Source organism: Colossoma macropomum, unplaced genomic scaffold (genome assembly GCF_904425465.1).
Source record: "Colossoma macropomum unplaced genomic scaffold, Colossoma_macropomum, whole genome shotgun sequence".
Classification (NCBI taxonomy): domain Eukaryota; kingdom Metazoa; phylum Chordata; class Actinopteri; order Characiformes; family Serrasalmidae; genus Colossoma; species Colossoma macropomum.
In genome coordinates, this window is record NW_023494810.1 from 23,283,441 (window position 1) to 23,303,064 (window position 19,624).

At 38.7% G+C, this 19,624-nt stretch overlaps 1 protein-coding gene across 1 annotated transcript in view; it reads right to left on the reverse strand.

The window, feature by feature from the left end:
• Positions 1-19,624, reverse strand: part of cpne5b (copine Vb) — a 225,150-nt gene that overhangs the window by 49,626 nt on the left and 155,900 nt on the right. The window contains exons 10-13 of the mRNA XM_036559924.1: positions 15,753-15,794; positions 14,105-14,180; positions 9,120-9,173; positions 4,665-4,726 (exon numbers count right to left, since the gene is read on the reverse strand). Of these exons, the coding sequence (XP_036415817.1) occupies positions 4,665-4,726; positions 9,120-9,173; positions 14,105-14,180; positions 15,753-15,794 (234 nt within the window). The remainder of the gene's footprint in view (positions 1-4,664; positions 4,727-9,119; positions 9,174-14,104; positions 14,181-15,752; positions 15,795-19,624) is intronic.

The window sequence follows — 19,624 nt, forward strand, 5'->3', positions numbered from 1 at the left end:
GGTCCAGTTACCCTTTGCATTGTGTTAATATTTCATAATGAGTGGACCAACAGAAATGGTCCAAAAAGACTGGGAAAACAATCTTCATCTATTAACTTTCTTTCAAGTTAAGAATGTTTTTTCCTTCTCTTTTAAAGACACCATTTTGGAGATATGAGGTTTTGTCCAATAGCAACGGCATGTGTATCCTCAGGCCTGATGGAAAAGCATCCCTGGTGGCTCATCATCAAGCTGCTTAAATTGTAAATTATTACATATAGTGAGCACAACCCTGTATAAATATACAGGGTTGTGCTCACTATATGTAATAATTTACAGAGGTACAGATGTGTCCATGTGCTCTAAACTACATTATCTGTCCAAAAGTTTGTAGACGCCTACTCATCTAACATTTCTTCTGAAACCAAGGATATTATTATAAATTTGGAGTTTGTTCTAGGAAAGCTTTACACTTTGCTTTGAGGATTTAAATGTTTTTTGTTGGATGATTTCTTCTGAATCACAAATAGCACTCCAACTCATCCCAAAGGTATTGGATGGAGCTGTATGACTCATGACAACCCAGTTCCACTGCTCCACAGGCCAATGCTGGGGGGCTTTATACCCCTCAAGCCTTTGCTCGGCATTGGGCATGGTGATCTTAGGCTCATGTGTGATATTCCAGAGCATTCTATTCTATTGGCAGTGCTTTTCTATGGACATTATACAAGCTGCGTGTACACAATTGAATGACTGCGTCAGAAAGTGGGCCACTTTAACATAACTGAATTCACTAGAAATGGTGTCTGGATACTTTTGGACATATGTCATGTGGACTACAGTACATTGCAAAAGTATATGTGTAACCTGTTTACCTTGACAGTGAGTACATTTTGGCTTGAAAACGTTATAGAACATTTGAATAGATAAAATAAACATGAATAGAGTAAAGAAATAAGAATTCCTTGTGCTTAAAAATGTTCCTGATGTCTGGTGAGCTGGTTGGAAGAACACAGGCCATTTTCCAAAACATGGATTTGTGTAATTCCACTACACACCTGCCTTAAGTTAATGAAATATAACGTAACATCATATCTGATTAGCTGCACTTTTTGACGGTAACTACAGGGCAACCCTAGTACTATTAGATGGTCACTACCAATACTGGCTTGCCTTGAGGAAAAGGTTGGAAATTATTAAGCTAACACACAAAAACAAAATAATTTATTAACATTTATTTGTATTTCTTCCTAATGTTAATGTTTTTCTTCTGAATTATGCCCTAATACAGTCCTGTCCATGCTAGAAACCGTCAAGAATTTCTGTTCCTTGTTCAGAAACATCAAATTAGTCTTTCCAAGGGTGACCTCTCTTTCTGGAGGGAACAATATCAGACTGAATGAGCATTTAAAAGTGCTGGAACCATTTCAAATCATATCTGTCACACAATAGCCAGGCTGAGTGGTTTTCTTAAAAATCTCACCAAAATAGGTCTATGTTTGGGAAGGGGGCGTCTAATGCTCACTCATGCGGCCCTGGATGTGCCAGCGGCGTGCTGATTCATTCGGAGAGATGACAGCGGAGCCCGCCCCGTCCGCCCGGTGAAATGTCAAAGCGTTTAAAAGACTAGCCAATCAATGCATGCCCTTGTTTTTTTTTAAGCCACTGCTCTTTATCTTCAGTAAAATGAAGCTCTGATTGTCAGGTTTTAGCCTGTGACTAAGAGTCATAAGACCAAATATGTCTTATGATGTTCATTATGTATGGAACTAAATTACGTCATTGGTTTTCCACAACAGAGAAAGTTGACGTCTGAAAAATGATAAAAACTAGTAACACATCATTTGAAAGCTACCTATATAGGGACTTCATAACATAGGCATAAGCACTGAATAAAGCAGTATGTGAACATTTATAAACAGCTAATGCCAGTAATAAATTTGGCTTGACAAAGCCAACCTGCGAATTATTTTTATTTATTTTACGCTTTTTTGTACTGTATTTACGTGTTGTCATTTTCAAGCTAGAATCATTCAACTTTGCATGATCGTAATAGTGCAGAATTGCAACCACCTGGGACACCATAGCAATGACCCAGCAACACCTTAGCAACCACTTGGGATACCATGGCAATAACCCAGCAACATCTTTGCAAACACCTGGGATACCACAGCAACGACTCAGCAACACCTTAGCAAACACCTGGGATTCCATAACAGTGGTATAGCAACACCTCAGTAAACACCTGGGATTCCAAAGCAATGGCTAAGCAACACCTTAGCAACCATTTGGGATTCCATAACAGTGGCTTAGCAGCACCTTAGCAACTATCTTAGATACCAATAGCAATGGCATAGCAACAGCTTAGCAACCACCTGGAATTTCATAACAATGGCTGTGTCAGGCCAACTTAAAGTTTGTTTCACAAACTTTCCTCTCTATAGTTGCGAGATGAAATAAGATGTTTTATGAAATGAATTACCTTGCATTAAGGGCCTTTACACGAAAAGTGATGGGCATTTGTTCAGTTTCTCACAATGTTATGAAAGACAATTCCCAACTAACGGACCCTATAATACAGAAGCAGTTAAGAACAAAATATTAAGACCCTTATTAGTCCCACAACAGGGAAATTTCACCTCCACAATTTCACCCATTTAACCCAGTTAAACACCACATACACACTAGTGAGCACACACACACACACTAGGGGGCAGTGAGCACACTTGCCTGGAGCGGTGGGCAGCCCTATCCGCAGTGTCCAAAGAGCAGTTGGGGGTTAGGTGCCTTGCTCAAGGGCACTTTAGTCACGTGCTGTTGGCTTAGGGGATCGAACTGGCAACCTTCTGGTCACAAGGCAGGTTCCCTAAACTCCAGTCCACAACTGCCCCCTGAATATTTCTACTTCAGTTAAAGTATAAAAATACAGTTTTCATTAAGGAGACTTGTGAGGCTGCAGACATGCCCAGCTAACTCTGTTATTCATGTCTGCTGCCATAAAATGTTCTCAATAATGACCCAAAGTACTTTTACGTTTGATAATTAAGTACATCTATAATTCTGAGCTCTTTTGTACTCACATAGAAATACAGACAGGGAACTTTTACTGAGGGTATTTCTACTTCTATTCAAGTACAGGATGTTTGTATAGGGATATGTAAATTAATGCATATTGAAAAATATGTATGAAAAGTCTGAGGGCATAGAAATCTTCCATAGAACTCATACATGGAGCTCTTCACTAGGCCTCTTTCTTACAAGCCAGGGGCGTAGTCACAGGTAGGTCTGCAGACTGATCACAGGCCTACTCAATCAAATAAGGAAAGAATATTTATTAAGATGGATTTTTTAAGCTAAACTTCTATTTGTATATATGAGTGATATCTCTGTATTATTGCCAATCAAATCATTCCACTCTCTGCCAAGCTCCACCTTTATTTCTCAACCGTCCAATCACTGCACAGTAACCAATGCTATCCACCATTGTCTCGAGGCTTCAATTCATTATCAGTGCGGCAGTGTTTGAGTTTAAAGTTCCAGCTGCAGTTAAAAGATGTAACGGGGGGCACTTAAAGGGAGCTTTTGCCTTGTAGAGAATGTCGTTTTCTACCCATCCAAAGCCGAAATAACATCACCATCGTTGGTCTTCTGTCATCATCAGTTTTACTACTTCAATAATCATAGGTAAAACATAAATGCACTATAAATACGTTTTAATGCCCACCATGGCAGTATGGTTTTGGCTTCAATGATTAGACTTGGGTTTTTAAGTTCATAGGTTTTAAGTTTTTCCTTGTATTTGTACATCTGATTTTAACTTGTAATGTCTTTTTATGGGCAAAAATGCCTATGATGAGCAGAGGAATGCTTTATACTGTAAAGTTTATAGTATATGGTGTTGCAGTGTTTGTTGTGTTGGTGTAAATTCAGTATTCTAGCCAGAATATAGAACAAAAACATTTGAGTAGGCAGGGTGATGACTGCATGGCTATCAGGCATAGCCAGTAGCCTGATGCAATGAAACTGCGGAACATTAGCACGTATGGAAGTTGTTCTGCCAAACTGTCCTATCCAATTTTTCTCAGGCTTACCCAGAACATTTCTGCCTATGACACCATTACAAGTTCCATTACATGGGAATGCACCTTCATTTCTCAACTGTCCAATCACTGCACAGGAAGTGTTGCTATCCACCATTGCCTCAAGGCTGCCTTAAAAGTGTTAAATGGAATGTCCATATGCAGGTAGCCTTAACATAAAGTGTTACTGAAAATATTAAAGAAAATGCTGTGAATATGAGTGCTGCTTTCTTAGGTGGAATACGTTGAAGGATAAACATATAAAGCGTTGAATAATATTTGTATATTTGTAGGTTGTATATCTAAAATGGTACATTCATTTACCATAAAAATACCAAAGGTGCCATAACTGCATTTTATGTTTATTTTTTCCTTTTAATATCGGTCTGTCTTTTTCTGCTACTGTTATTGTTAGTTTGTCTGATTGTCTAAAAGAAACCTGTTATTGTCTATAGCTATTATTCTGCCAACTGGAATCCCTAATAAACTGTTAATCACGAAAAATACGTATTGCTGCAGCGTACACAGCCAACACAACAGGGGGACACAGGTGAGACCTTTCAGACACTCTGCAAAGACCCCACATCTGCCAGCTTATCTACTCACCCTCCTTTGATGTAATCGAGGAAAGTGAATTCGGATTCCACAGAGAAAGACAGCAGCGTCACCTGTGTGAGAAGATCGAAAAACAAAAATTTCAGTCTAGCACAAAGCTGACAGGAACTCTGGCTGCACAAATTTGACAAAAATGTAAAACAGCAGTTGTGTACAAGTATGCGCAGATATAAAACTTTTCCAATATGCTAGTCATGTTCAACCTCACAGGTTTCAAATAATTAGCAAGAACCCTTTATTAGTCCAACAACGGGGAAATTCACCTCCGCTTTTAACCCATCTGTGCAATGAAACACCTACATACACACCAGTGAATGCACACGCACTAGAGGGCCGTAAGCACACTTGCCCAGGGTGGTGGGCAGCCCTATCCATAGTGCCCAGGGAGCAGTTGGGGGTTAGGTGCCTTGCTCAAGGGCACTTCAGTCATGTCCTGTCAGCTCAGGGGATCAAACCGGCGACCTTCCAGTCACAAGGCCTAACCTCCAGCCCACAACTGCCCCAAATTATGTGTCTATAATGATGAATGAAGCTGTAGGTCATCAATTTACAGTACTGGGAGTACTAATGGAGATCAAATCTCAAACAAGATAACGTGACAAAAATATTGTTGAGGAAGTAATCATGTATAAAATATTGTTGAAAAAGTTCTTAGATACAAAATAACAGAATAAATAAATTTTATTATTCTGAGTAATTCCAATTTTTTGAGTAGTAGTATCCCGCACAACAGATATTGCACTACTCAATACATCTGTGCTCTACATTCTAATGCTGACAGATTTGTAAACAGTAGCATTAGTAGCATTACTAAAACACTGGTTTTGCTAAAATGTATTGCTTAGAATTGCTGATAATTTATAAATGTTCAAAAGATTTGTTTGGGTATTGAATAAAGTGATGCACTGAATTTTCTTTATACACGATCCATCATTTCCATGTACACTCTTAAAAATAAATGTGCTGAAAAGGCTTCTTTGGATTAATGCCACAGACGAACCACATTTAGTTACATAAAGAACCTGAGATTACAAGTGTGAAGAATCTTTGGTAAAGGTTACAGTCCCTTAAATTCTAGGTCCTAACTAGGAGTGTGAGGTACAAACTTCAAAGCTCTGCACTCTAAAAAGTGGTGGTTCTTCACAGATTCTTTAGCGAAGACACTCAAAAAAGAACTTTTTGCATCATGAAAGTTTCTTTAGATTGATAGAGAATGTGCTGTAGATGGTTCTATATAGAACCTTGTTGAAAAATAAAAGTGAAAAACTTTCACTTTTTTGCAGTGTATTAAGTTTAAGGCAGCAGTGCATGTTTATTATGATCTCACAGTCCAAGCTGCATTAAAACATGTGGTCTGATAAATAAGTTTGCCGTTGGAGCTGCGAAGCCTCAGTTTCAGACTGTCTTCTGGCCAGCTGGAGGACTTTCAGTTGGCAGCAGCCATGAAGACGCAGAGAACATAAAACGCTGATAGCAGCCATGCCAACAAATATGTTTTCTAAGGCACAGAGCTGTATTTAAGTCTCCTGGAGAAAATACATTACACAACATTTGGATTAAGATGTTACATCATGTGATAGCACAGTGTGGGTGTTGCACAATGTAAGCGCAAATGATGTTATTTAATGGGACTTTTAATTCACTTGTCCAGCAAACTGAATTGTTTTCGGACTCCATCTCCAGCACCCAAGATTCCTAGTGGACACTCTGGTATAAATAGCTAGGAAGCAAGATACTGAAGCCGATCTGGCTGCTTTAGGCGTGTATTTTCGTAGTTGTAATCAATAAACAAAAAAGATGATAAATCATTTATTGCAATAGGTTGGGATCGGCAACATGCAACTCCGGAGCCACATGCGGCTCTTTTACTGCCCTGTTGAGGCTCCACGGCAGAATTAGATTTTTTGGTACAAATAAAATAATCTTCCTTTGCGGTAAAATAAAGCTGAAGTCATTTAAGGTGGAACAGGAAAATTCAAACAAGAATCTGGCGAATAAGAGGCTGACTTCAGTCTCATAAAAAGTTGAATGTTGAGAGACATTTTACAAGAAACTATTTTACTTTCGAGGAAAAGTTTCCTGCTGGAGATGCGAGAAAAGTGGCTATAGCTGAGCTAAAGCTTAAAGCAGAGCTGCGTTTTCATTTATATTTTTTAGCCTGTATTAGTACATTAGCACATACTGAGACATATTTACAGCTGAGATGGTGAAATAGGCATAAAATGTTGTGGCTCCTAAAGTGGTTTGATTTTTGTGGAAAGGACAAAATATCTCTTATTTATATTTGGGTTGCCGACGCCTGTTATAGGACAATTAATCATCAGCTAAAATTTCTTCAACGTGACAGGCCCAGTAAAGAACTTACTGCACTGCTTGTGTCTCTCTTGAGAATTAGCAAACTGCAGAGTTTAAATTGTGATTGCTATCAATATCCGATTAGTAGCGCAGCTCTAGGTGAGGCAGCATATGTTCTTTTTGGAATGCCTAATATTGGGCCTTTTCTCAAATGGATTAGCAGATTATGTTCTCATATCTAAACCTGCCTGCCGTATTACCTTCCATGTGTTATGAATGAGACAATGACTGATGATGGCGGGCAGAGGAGCCAAAGTTAGCGGATGTTGCCAGCTTGAGTTTGTACTGCGGGAGGAAATGAGGGCTGTTTTGGCGCAGCCATCAGTCTGCGTAACACACTCATGTCACATTAGCTCTCCTGAGCTACAAATTCCCGCTTTCATATCCCCTTTCACGTCCTCCATCCGCCCACACACCTCTACTTCTCTCGCTCTCTTTCTTTCTTTCTTTTTTCTCACACATATACATTTTTATAGAGGCCACTACTGGCCTTTAACCTTGGCCATCTGTTAAACACAATACATAGCCATGTACTCAGACTCTTGAGCACTGCTTTTTCCCAGAATCCGTCACAGGTGAACATTGTCTCAGCGCAGCTGCGAATAAAAGCGCCCAATGATTATTTTTCCCTTGACTCATTTAATTAGCAGCCATGTGAAAGGAGATAGCAATTAATGCAGAAAGCCTGTGTTCTCACAGGTGGAAGCCGCATGCCTTTGTTTTGTTTCACTCCTAACATAAACAAGCAGAAGGGACTGTCATAATTAAAGACTGTGGAAGTGTGTGTGTATTTGTGTGTGCGCGGTGCAGATTTTGCATTTATTTGCTGAGTTTAACATATTTAACAAAACCAATTCATTTATTTTTTCCCCAATATGTTAAATTCAGCAAACAAACAGTAACTGTGCATACATGCCATGTGACCAGGGGCTAACAAAACTCTGCAAACAACTGTATATGCATATATGCATGCATGTATATGTTTACAGTATTGGGCAAAAGTCAGAGACCACCCTTCATTTGTTTAATTTCCAGTCAAAATGGCCATTAAGTACAGGTTACTCATTTTTCACTGCAAAAAATAGTATCTTGTCAAGTGAAATTATCTTAATTCTAGTCGATATGTCTGATATTTCTTATTTTGAGACATTTGTACCTGTTTTATGTAATTTTATTAAGTAAAGTGATCTCACTATACTGGCAGATAATTTAGCTTGTTTCAGGTACATTTCTTAAAACAAGCAAATTATCTGCTAATATGGTGAGATAATTTTACTAAATAAAAGTTTGTAAATAAATTTAATATTTTTAATCGAAGCTTACAACAATTTCAACAGAAGAAATATTGGATATATCGACTAGATTTAAGATAAGTTCATTTGTTAAGATACTATTTTTGCAGTGTTCAGTGCAGCTTAAAAGGCAGAAAATATATATTTAACAGAAAATTACACAAAAGCCTCAATAACTGAATATATGAAATGTTTCAGTTTGTCCAACTTTTGTCTTCATTAGAGCTTCCGCTCTTTTCTGAAGACTTGAGTTCACCTTTTCAAAGAAAACTGCAGGGATGTTTTTCCACAAAGTTCAGTTTTAGAAGGTGGTTGTATTTTCTGCTTCTCACAAACCAAATAATCTCAAACATATTCAGTAATGTTAGTAAGGGCTTCTTGACAGCTACACATCCTTTCATACCCATAGTGTTGAGTTGTCTTCTCACAGTGGAGGGATGGACAGAAACCCCTGTAATTTTTTTTCAGATCTACAGCTTGATTTTATCCTCGCCCTCAAAGATGAACGTTGTAAGTACTGTTTACATTATGGTGATAGTTTTAGTCGTCTACCAGGTCTTGCAAGGATGTTAGAGTCACATTTTTTTTTATAATTTTTAATAATTGAACTCTTTTTTTTTAATAATTGAGTTTTGGAAACTCCTGTTTTTACCTTTATTTTCCTTTGGCTAATGAAAGTAGCTTACCTTGTGTTTAATCTCCTGATAAATAAATAACTTGTATTTAATGGCTGTTTTAACAAGAAATTAAATAAATGTAGGATATACAGCACATGTGTAGGTGTGTGTGTGTGACTCACCGTGCCTGAATTGACGTATTTCTTCTTCTTCATCTTCTTCTTCGGATTCACCACCTACAAAGCAGGCAGAAGATTCAGGAGCTGAATCTAAACAAGCTCCCACAGATCAGATTGTGTGGAAATGAGATATGGACTCGTTAAATGCATAACAAACAGCTCTCTTGTTCACAGCAAGGTGTCTTGGAAAAGAAATCAATTAATGATTAATCTGGAAACCGCCTCCATCTGTAGAGAATGCAGCTAGAGCGCTGAAGCAGTGGCCTCCACAAAACTCACGCAAATGTGATGTCACATGGAATTCTTCAGTTATCTGCGAGAGGCGAGCAGCATTACTGTGCGACAATGAATAATCTCACTGTTCCATTCTCCAGTCTTCTGCATCTGTCTCGCCCCACTTTACCACTTTTTTCTTCCACCCCCCCAGCTGTGTTTCAAATGTAGGGAGACATAACTAAAGGAGAGATGCCAAAGAGAAACCACTTTATCTCCCTCACAAAGCTTTTAATGGGTGGTTCTTTGAAGGAATACTCTGGCATTTTAACCTGCTCTCTGTCCGCCACTTCTGCAGTGAGTGGTTGTTTACCGTGGAGTGGTGTATCCAGACCCATTTTTGAGGTGCCCCAGCATCTGACAGGGTCATAAAATTATTTTGTTTTTAAAAACAGTTTTTAAAGAGAGCAAACCTCTTTTGCTGCATTCAAGAAAAAAATACAAAAATGTTTATAAAATGTTTATAAGACAAAAAGTCCAAAAATGGGACAGTAGGACAGATATTTAATTGAAAACAGCTCAAAGAAGATATATTTCGTATTTTATCAACCTTATTGATTATTGTAAATATACACTAATTCCAAATGTAATTCCTGCAACACATTCCAAAAAGGGTGGGACAGAGGACACTTGGGATAGGACTGGGAAGTTTGTAGAATGATTTAAAACATCTGTTTTAGAACTGCAAAAAGTCCAACAGTATAAGAACAATGCACAGTTGCAAAAAAATGTAGGGATTTCACCATCTACAGTCCACAACACTATCAAAAGATTTGGAGAATCCAGAGCAATATATGTGCGTAAAGGGCAAGGCCAAAAGCCTACAGTGAACGCCCATGACCTTTGTTCCCTCAGATGCACTGACATACTTCTGTAATGAAAATATCCATATAAGCTCGAGAATACTTGTCAGTAAGCACAGTTCACTGCTGTATCTTAAAGTCCAAGTTAAGACTCTACTACGCAAAGGGGAAGCCATATAGCACCAACATCCAGAAACGCCACAGACTTCTCTGGGCTAAAGCTCATTTGAGATAGACTGATGCAAAGTAGAAAAGTATGCTGTGTTGTGAAATTATTTTGTTATTAAAAATAAGTCCACTTTTCTAATTGTTTTTGGAAATCATGGATATTTTGTTCTCTGGGCAAAGAAGAAACAGACTTATCCCAACTGTTACCAGCATAAAGTCTAAAAGGCACCACCTCTCATGATATAGGGGTGTGTTGGTGCCAATGTAATTCTGGGTAACATAGGAACCATTACATGGTTACATACTCATTTTGGAGCAACATATGCTGCTATATGTGCTGATGATCTCCTTTTTTTTAAAGGGATGTCCATGCTTGTTTCAGCAAGACAATGCCAAGCCACATTCCGCATGTTCCAACAGCAAGAATTTGTAGTAAGAGAGTGCAGTTGCTAAACTGGCCTGTGATTAAAATGCCCCTCTTCCAACTTCCAACATGCTGCAGGCATCAAACATAGAAATCATCATACATAGAAAATACATAGAAAAATAATAAGGCCAATTAGTTGAAACATTAAATATTTTGTCTTTGTGCTGTTTTTAATGGAATACAGGTCAAAAATTATTTGCAAATCATCGCTGTCTGTTTTTATTTACATTTTTCCTACTGTTCCAACTTTTTGGAAGTGGGTTTGTAGTACATCAAACTGTTTTTTTAAAAAAAAAAGTCAAATTTGTTTCTCTGTAATATGGGTCCTTTAGAGAACCATCCATTTTTAAGAGTATGGTTCCTTTAGTTATGCGTCCCTACATCTGAAATGAAGCACAGCGAGGGAGGTGGGAAAAAAAAGGGGTCAGAGTGGGACGAGATAGAGGTGGAAAATTGGAGAATGGAAAGGAAGTGTTGGGTATGTGAAGCACTGCTGGCGCTTGACTCTGCATGCATTGTGATGGTGAAGATAGTCAGGACCAGTAGCAGTGGGGTCATCCATATTATTGACAAAGCGAAGCAGGGAAGATGGATGTGGCCGAGGCCACTGTCTGCGTACACACAAAGCGAGAAAGGGGTAAAGTGCTGATATCCACACAAAGCAGCGGGGGCCACCTGCTAGCACTCAGTGGCCTACAGCGGAGGAGAAAAGATCACTAATGCAGGGTGATTCTTCAAAAACTGCACAATCGATAGCTCAAATGGTCTCTATTATGCTTAAGTCAAGGTCAGGTGCAGTAATAGAAAAGCTGAACTTTCAGGCTCTGACTTATTAACTGCATGTCATGGCCAGCATCCGTGCAGAGCAACAGAAAAATGTTCTGTGAGGAAGATATATAGCACATGTACAGTTAGAAACTGCAGTCTATCACCATGCAGTTTGTGTTGGCCACCTTCTTTGCCTTCATCAGTGGTCAGTTTCTGACCACAGAGCTGCTTTTGGCCGGATACAACACTGCAGAGCTTGATACACTTGTACCAGCACCACGCACAGTACCATGTCGCGATCATATCAGTGGGTTCACTGCTGACCGGGAATGGTCTGCCCAAATAATAACTGGTCAACTATGGTCCTGTGGTCAGAAACTGGCTAATGATGAAAGGGGCAGGAACATATCCAGAGGGAAATGGAATCAGACTGGCCAGCCCGTGTGCAACCCCAAAACTTTCTCTTACATAACTGGCTGATAAGAACACTACCACCCACTCAACTCGGAGAACATACAGTCGTATGCAAAAGTTTTAGCACCCCATTCCATTGGTTTTTTTGGGGGTAAATAATTGAACACATCCTTTACAGAGAACACACTCCTGCACAATGTAGTCCACAATTACTGTTATGGCACCTCTTATATTTTATTATTGTTCATTATAGTACAATGTGCACTAAAATTCATAGAAAAATTGTATATGTAAGTTTGTTCCCTGTAGAGGATGTGTTCATTTAAGCCCTATTTGAGCAGGTTAGGTTTACCAGAGGAGGTCAGATTTGTCAGTGATTTGTGCATTATTTGACTGGCCGATTTGTATGGGACAAAGGATCTGTGTAATTTTCCCAAATCACCCCAAATAGCCTGAATCGAAGCATCATTGGGCAGATCTTTAACTCAGCATCATGCGACAGGCGCCGCACTTCCGAACAATAACAACACACTATGTGGCCAAATTGTAAATATGGAGCCAAAAAGAAAACCCAAAACACAACATTGGATGAGGGAGGAGACTTTAGATTTCACTTCAGTATGGGGTGATGTCTGTTATCAAAGGCAATTCCAAAGGATGCATTATAATATTCATAGCGTACTGGAGGGAATACACACTGAATTGTTGTGGATTTCAGTAGTTTGGTCATGAACCTGAGGATTAAAGAATAGGGTCAAATCAAGCTCCATTAAACTGCCTTGTCTTCAGGTTGAAAAAAAAATGGAGACGCCGTTTTCTATTACGCGGGTTTGTTTTTACGTTACTGTGATGTCAGTTCAGAAAGTTATAATTAAGGTAATTCACTCCAGAATTATTGCTTAGTAGACTTTAAATTACAGGTTTTGTCAGTAATACCTCAAATTACAGCACCTCCCCAGGTAAAACTAATCCAGCTCCAATAGAAATTCAATGAAACATGCAAATGTAAGATTTGCAAATGTAATATATGCACATATAATTATTACATTTTTGTATATAATTTGTTAAACTTTTCCCTTCTTATATTTAATCTCCTCAGAAAGATCTCCTTTAGTCAGGGCAGCTGAGGTATGTATGCATAGTTTTATGTGTGTGTTTGCAGCTGTGTTTGCAAGTCATGCATGGCTAGTGTTTTTGAGTTATGCTCAAAAGTAGCTAAGTAGCTAAGAAATAGCTAAAACATAGCTATTTCAGTTCCGAAATAGTCACTACTGAAACATTTGGTAAAGTTTCGGTAGTGCTCAGGTTGTTTAGGTAATGATAAATGGTTCAAACACTTATTTCAATAAAATAAACTGAATCAAGGTTAGGGTCATTCAAAGCAACAGGATTTAAAGTCAAAGTCAGCTAAAAGACCGAAATGTGTAAACCAATTTGGTAGAATGAATATAATCCATATATGATATAAATGATCTAATACATATAAACACCTCTATATACATTACTTAGTATTATATTCTAGTTTTCCCAGTCTGACAACACATGAGCACATCACAAAGAGATCTCAATGCACTTAGCAGTCTTTGTGGTGATGCCTGTAAGTCAATGGTTAATCTGACATGAGTGCAGACAAGGGGCTGACAGCAATATCAGACAAACTCCTCTGGGGTAGGAACTGCACCGTAATAATGTTCAATTCCTGGAACACTCTTATGCTAATCTCTTTTCACACTGCTTTCTAATGACTGGGCTTGCGGTACTGTCCAGTAGATTACCACTGCAAAAACAAATTCCAGGCACACAGGAGCAGAAATGCTAACAAAACCTATTTTCCGGCATCACCTGAGGGAGAAAAATAACAAAAAATGGCTTGAAAATATTACTAATGCATGGAATAATTTACCTGTGCCTTGGTAACGATGTGGAATCATTTTTAAATACTGAGAAAGGCTGGGGTGCAGAGGGAAATGGGAAGAGGAGATCAAGAGGTCTGTCAGAGTTTTAATGACTTCACCTGGAAATCAAAGGCACGCGATACCTGTGGACTCGTTACCCAAGTTAAGGGCTTAGTTAGCAGAGCCCTGCTTGTGTTAGCAGACGGATGGGATGGCCTGAGGTGTTTGTAGGCAACTTACCTCATACACGTTGAATTGACTCTGACCTCGGGCTAGCTCACGGTAACTGGTGGTGAATTCACCAATGAAATCGTGGCTGAAAGTGAATAACAAGCATAATCAGATACTACAGGCTTCAGAATGCAGAATCCATAAAACATTAGCCATGCTGTGCAAGACAGGTTAGCATTCCTGCTGCCCTGCTTGTCAAATGATCAGTGTATTTTAACCCTTAAATACAAAGTTGCTAATGCTAACCATTAGTATGTGCCTGAGGTCATTAGCGACGTTAATGCAAAATACTTTTCACACTGAAAATGTTCCGAGCTGACATAAACTTCACACACAGCTTCATCTACAAACTTCTGTGACTTAATGATGATTTAATGATGAATGCTTTAATATAGGCTGCTCTGCTGATACTGAATCCAGTATTTAATTTTTCATATATAATATTGCACATTAAACACTCTGAGTACATAAAAGTAAAATTACTTTTAAACTAAGCTACTTTACCGAAAAGACTATTTCATGTTTTCCTGTAGGGCTGCACAATTAACTATATTTATATCAACATTACAATATGAGCATCCATGCTTAACACATCATTACCAGCTGCAGAATGGATCAAATTATACTACACTCTGAAAAACAAAGATGCCACAGAAGAATCAATTTCGGTTTCTATGGCATTTGCACAAAGAACCCTTTGTGGCACCTTTTTACATATCCACAGCACAAGAGTGACATAATTAAATTGGTAGGTATGCAGTGATAGAAATGGTGTCTAAGATTAGAGCAGTAGTATGCGTCCATGAGCGAGGCTCGAAGCCCAGCCTCCTGCATGTCTAGTGACTTAACCATTCTACCATAAAGCCAATTACAAAGCACACACATGCTTTAAACATGATGGCTATTCTCACTTCCAGTATTGTGCGTAAAGTGTGAAGCAGTAATGGCTACTGTCACAACAAACAAAGTTGCATCACCATAAGGAGTTTTTTTTAGGAATTAAATGTATTTACTGCCTTTTGCTTTTACATTTTATTTATTTAAAGTGTACAAAACTGTTCTTATAATTGCAGTTTATTTATTTTTTAATTATTTTGTTTTGCACTTTACACAATAGTAAATGGTGCTTTTTGCCTTTGTTTGCAATTTGCTTGAAGAAGTCACAACAAATGTTATCTCTATAAAACTGTCTGTTATACTGTGTTAATGATGTGAATAACTCTGGATCTCGAGAAAATAACGATATAATGATAATGACATGAATATAACAAGATATCGAGAAAACAAATGAAAATAACCCATTACAATGAAAAAACAAAGAAGTATATGTATATAGCTGCTGTCAGAACAAAACCTTGTATCTCCATTTTTGTCATTTTTCAGTTTTTGACATTGCATTACATTGTGTTTAAATTTCATGATGAATGGACCAAAGCAAATGGCCCAAAATTACTTGGAAAAAAATCTGGTTCCATTGACTTACATTAAAAGTAATATATATTTTTTCCTTCTCCTGTAAAGTTATCATTTTGGAGATGTTGGAGATATAGCAGTATATATACAGTATATATAAAGGCAGAAGGGGGTAAATGGCATATGCATTTTAGGGTTAATGCAAAAAATCAAGCTATAAAAAATAAACAATTTGGTCACTAACCTTCCATCTCGATCCCAGTCATAAACCTCCACCTTGATAGTTCTGAAAGAATACAACAAGAACAACAGAAAAAGTGAAAGAGTGAAAGACCTACAAAGGACAGAAAACATTGCAATACACAGAAGTAAATTTAGATGCAAACCAAACTTTTCAGCTGAAAGATTAACTCTCGACCTTGACTGGTCATCATGAGTGTTCATTCATTTCCCGTCAGAATTCATATGAAGAAGGCTGAAGTGAACGCCAGCGTGCTTAATTGGCTTGTTGCAGCGCGGATCTGAATTGAGTCATCAGTCACACTGGCATCAATGATGGGGGGTGGCTTTACATCCCACAGCAGGTGCTTCGCTCTGTAGCTTACACCAACAAGATCAGGGAGAAAAATGGGAGTTCGTTCCCATATTAATGAAGACAAAAGGCACGTTCTCCTCAATCAGGCTCATTAGTCTAAGCAGGGCTCGTGCGTGGTCCGAGAACGTTTCTTAGAGAGCGGCATCAGAAAGCTCATTTTCAATTCAAGCTTCATTTCAGGCTCTTCTGGTCACAGTCGAAGCAGAACGCGCTCGTGAGTCATTAAGGATGTTTTCGAGGAACACGGCTAATTGCGACATTTTAGGTTTGATTGGCAAAGGCAGCGTGACGGTCATGCCAAGAACATAGCGTGCTCCTGATGAAGAAAATTTGGAAATAAAAGGCCACGAGGCTGAGTTGTTTTGGACGGTTTCTTCAGGAGGTCAAAATGGCGGCCTCTGTGAGAAAACGAAGCAGCTTGGCAGGCCTTGCCAGTGTCTCCAGAATGTTAGTGTTAAGTAAGGCTAATGAGGGGTGTCTAACATACAGTTAGCTGTAGGTTTGAATACCACCTACTAACTAAAAAAGACTTGGGTGATGAAGCACCACTACTTTTTTCTTTTCTCTTTTTTCTTACTTAGAAAACTTTCCACAGTACTTTTATTTCGTGAGCCGTCACAAACTTTTTTTTTGCCCATAGTGCCAGCGCCACATCATACAACTGCAAATCCCCCGCCCCAAAGACAGCGAGAAACATCACACAACAGGCAAGAAGAAGAAAAGGCGCCGAAAATACAACCCTCACCCTTCCCCAGATGCGTAGGCGCCGGCGCCCTCCGCCGTTCGTTATCTTCAAGGTAGTGAGTCAGCACCTTTTTAAAGCCTCAGTCACCTGAATGCCGTGTTTTCTGACACAGAGAGAGACTTGTTGTCAAGACGTGCCCGCGGGCAGCTGTCAATCAGCGATCACAGCCGGCGAACAGAAATAGACCCATCCAGAACACGAGGAAAGGAGAGAAGCGAGGAAGGAGGCGGAAAAGCGAAGGGAACAAAGGGGGCTGGAGGGCTGCTTGCACACTATCCCGAGCTGTTTTTAATTTCACAGCTCTGACCTCTTTTGATCTTTTTTTCTGATAGACTTTTCACATTATTCACCAGCTTATCTCACGGATCTTTGCTCTGGATGATCTGAGCGCCTCTGCTTAAAATCTTTGTGCAGCGTATCGCAGTAGCTCCTTCTGCTCTTTAATGATTTTTCTTTTTACATGGTATGATTCTAGAACACTGTCATTCCACCTATTGTGCCAGGAAAAGAGCACAACATGACAAAGCTGAAAATTCATAGATTTGTGTCATGAACTCTCGGTGAAAGAAAAGAAGCGGATACAAAGACGTACCCTCATGAAAAAGACCTGCTACAGAATGCCTGTAACAATTATATTGTATATTACTATTGTTACTATTGTATGCCACAAGAATTGAGTCTGCAATGACAAAAAGATGCCCTTCATAATGCAAATAGCATGCTCTGTAACTTGGGCAGGCTGTAATAGCCACAACAGTAGCCTTCTCCCCCTGTTATATAGTGGAAGATAACTTCATATTTTATATTTTCTTGTGTATTCAAACCCAATTCCGAAAAAAGTTGACAGGTGAAATACAAGAAAAGCAGTGATCTGCAAATCCTTTTTGAGTTGTAGTCAATCGTAAACAAAATATTTAATGTTTCAACTAATTTACTTTGTTTTTCTATATATGCGCTTAATCTAATTCTGATGCCTGCATCATCACCTTTCCTTTCAGTAATCGTCTGGTAACTGAGGACACCAGTTGTTGTAATTGTGAAAATTAATTTTTCCCCATTTTTGCTTGAACTAACACTTCAGCTGCTCAACAATCTGGGGTCTCCATTGTTGTATATTGTATGGTACAGCACACATTTTCAATGAGAGACAGGTCTGGACTGCAGGACAGTCTAGCACCAGCACTCTCACAGTGAAGCCACGCTGTTGTAACACATGCAGAATGTGGCTTGGCATTGCCTTGCTGAAACAAGCAGGGCATCCTTGAAAAAGACGTCATCTAGAAGGCAGCATACGTTGCTCCAAAATGCAAATGTACCCCACAGCATTAATGGTGCCTTCACAGATGTGAAGTTACCCATGCCACTGGTTTTAATCAGCATCACTGTCGGAGTGATAGAGCTTTTAAATCACGTCTACTGTGATTGTAGACTATTTTTTTCTAAATATAATACAGAAAAAAAGACTATTGGATTTTCTCTTGTACTCTTGATAGAAGTGGGCTTTACAGAGTGAGGCAGAAGTAAAAGGTCTCACTTTATTTGGAAGGTCCACTATAGTCCCCTATAGATTATACAGATGTTCAAATTGTTAACAAACTTTCTGTTGAAACTCAGGGTTAGGGCTAAGACCAGGGTGAGGGTTGGGTTTAGGTGTAGGGCTGAGGTTAAGGTTAGGGTTAGGATTAGAGCCAGATTAAGAGTTAAAGAAAATTATGGTCAATTTTGTAGATATTTAGTTAAATGTAACTTCAAGTAAATTAAGTATCTAAAAGCATCTAAAGTGCTTTAGATAATAAAGTGTAACCATGTAAAATAGTGAGTAGTGATAAGTAATAAGTAATCCCATTGCATTTTAAGAGAAGTAATTAGTAATTTGTAATGGATTACTTTTTTTTGAGTAACTGCCTCATCACTGGCTGTAGATGCCATTTCTACCGCTATGGGGCCTCTGTTGCTGTAAAGCTCCTTTAGGACAATGTCTGTTGTAAAAAGCAGTATAAAAGATTGAATGAATTGAGAATGTTGATACCTTTTTTTCTGACAACTGTGATAATGTTTTAATCCCTTAAACTGCAGGCTGATTGTATAGCTATTAGTCTTAATACTTTTTGTCCAATTATAAGTATTAATCATTCAGTAACTGCTATGAAACTAGTATATAAGTTATGAATTTACTTTAGGGAGTGAGGAGCTGAAGTGTGAATCCACAAGTCCTGTAGAGTTTAAGAGGCTATGGAATGGTTTAAAGTGGGCAAATGGGAATCCATGCTGAAAGTCAACAAACTATGAGACTCTCTCTGTAGAATATTTACAGTAAGTACTGTTAGTGTAACTGAAACACCTTGACATGCATTACATGCTAATAAAACAGCATGGTCATATAATAGAAACTGATCCAGCGAAAATGTAATATCTGAAACTAAGTTTTGGATATTGGACAGAATCTGAAGTCTGTAAAAAATGAATAAATGGTTGACTCACTCCACTAATGCTTAAAATTAATCAAGACCATGGAGACACGGTGGCCGTGAATTAGTCCTATATAATCTCCTTAGGCTTGAAATAGCAGGCGCTGATGCACTCAGACAGGTCTGTTGATAGCCATGGGGCCGTCATTTTTTACCATGTTAGTAAATGGCACTCCCCACACCACTCGTCAGCCCTTAGTCTTTCATAGGCACCTTCCTTCACAGAGTGCTATTTATCCCTGGCCAAAGTGGCCGGGCACACCAAGAGCCCCCCTTAATCACACTGTGATTTCAGCTTCGCTCTATTT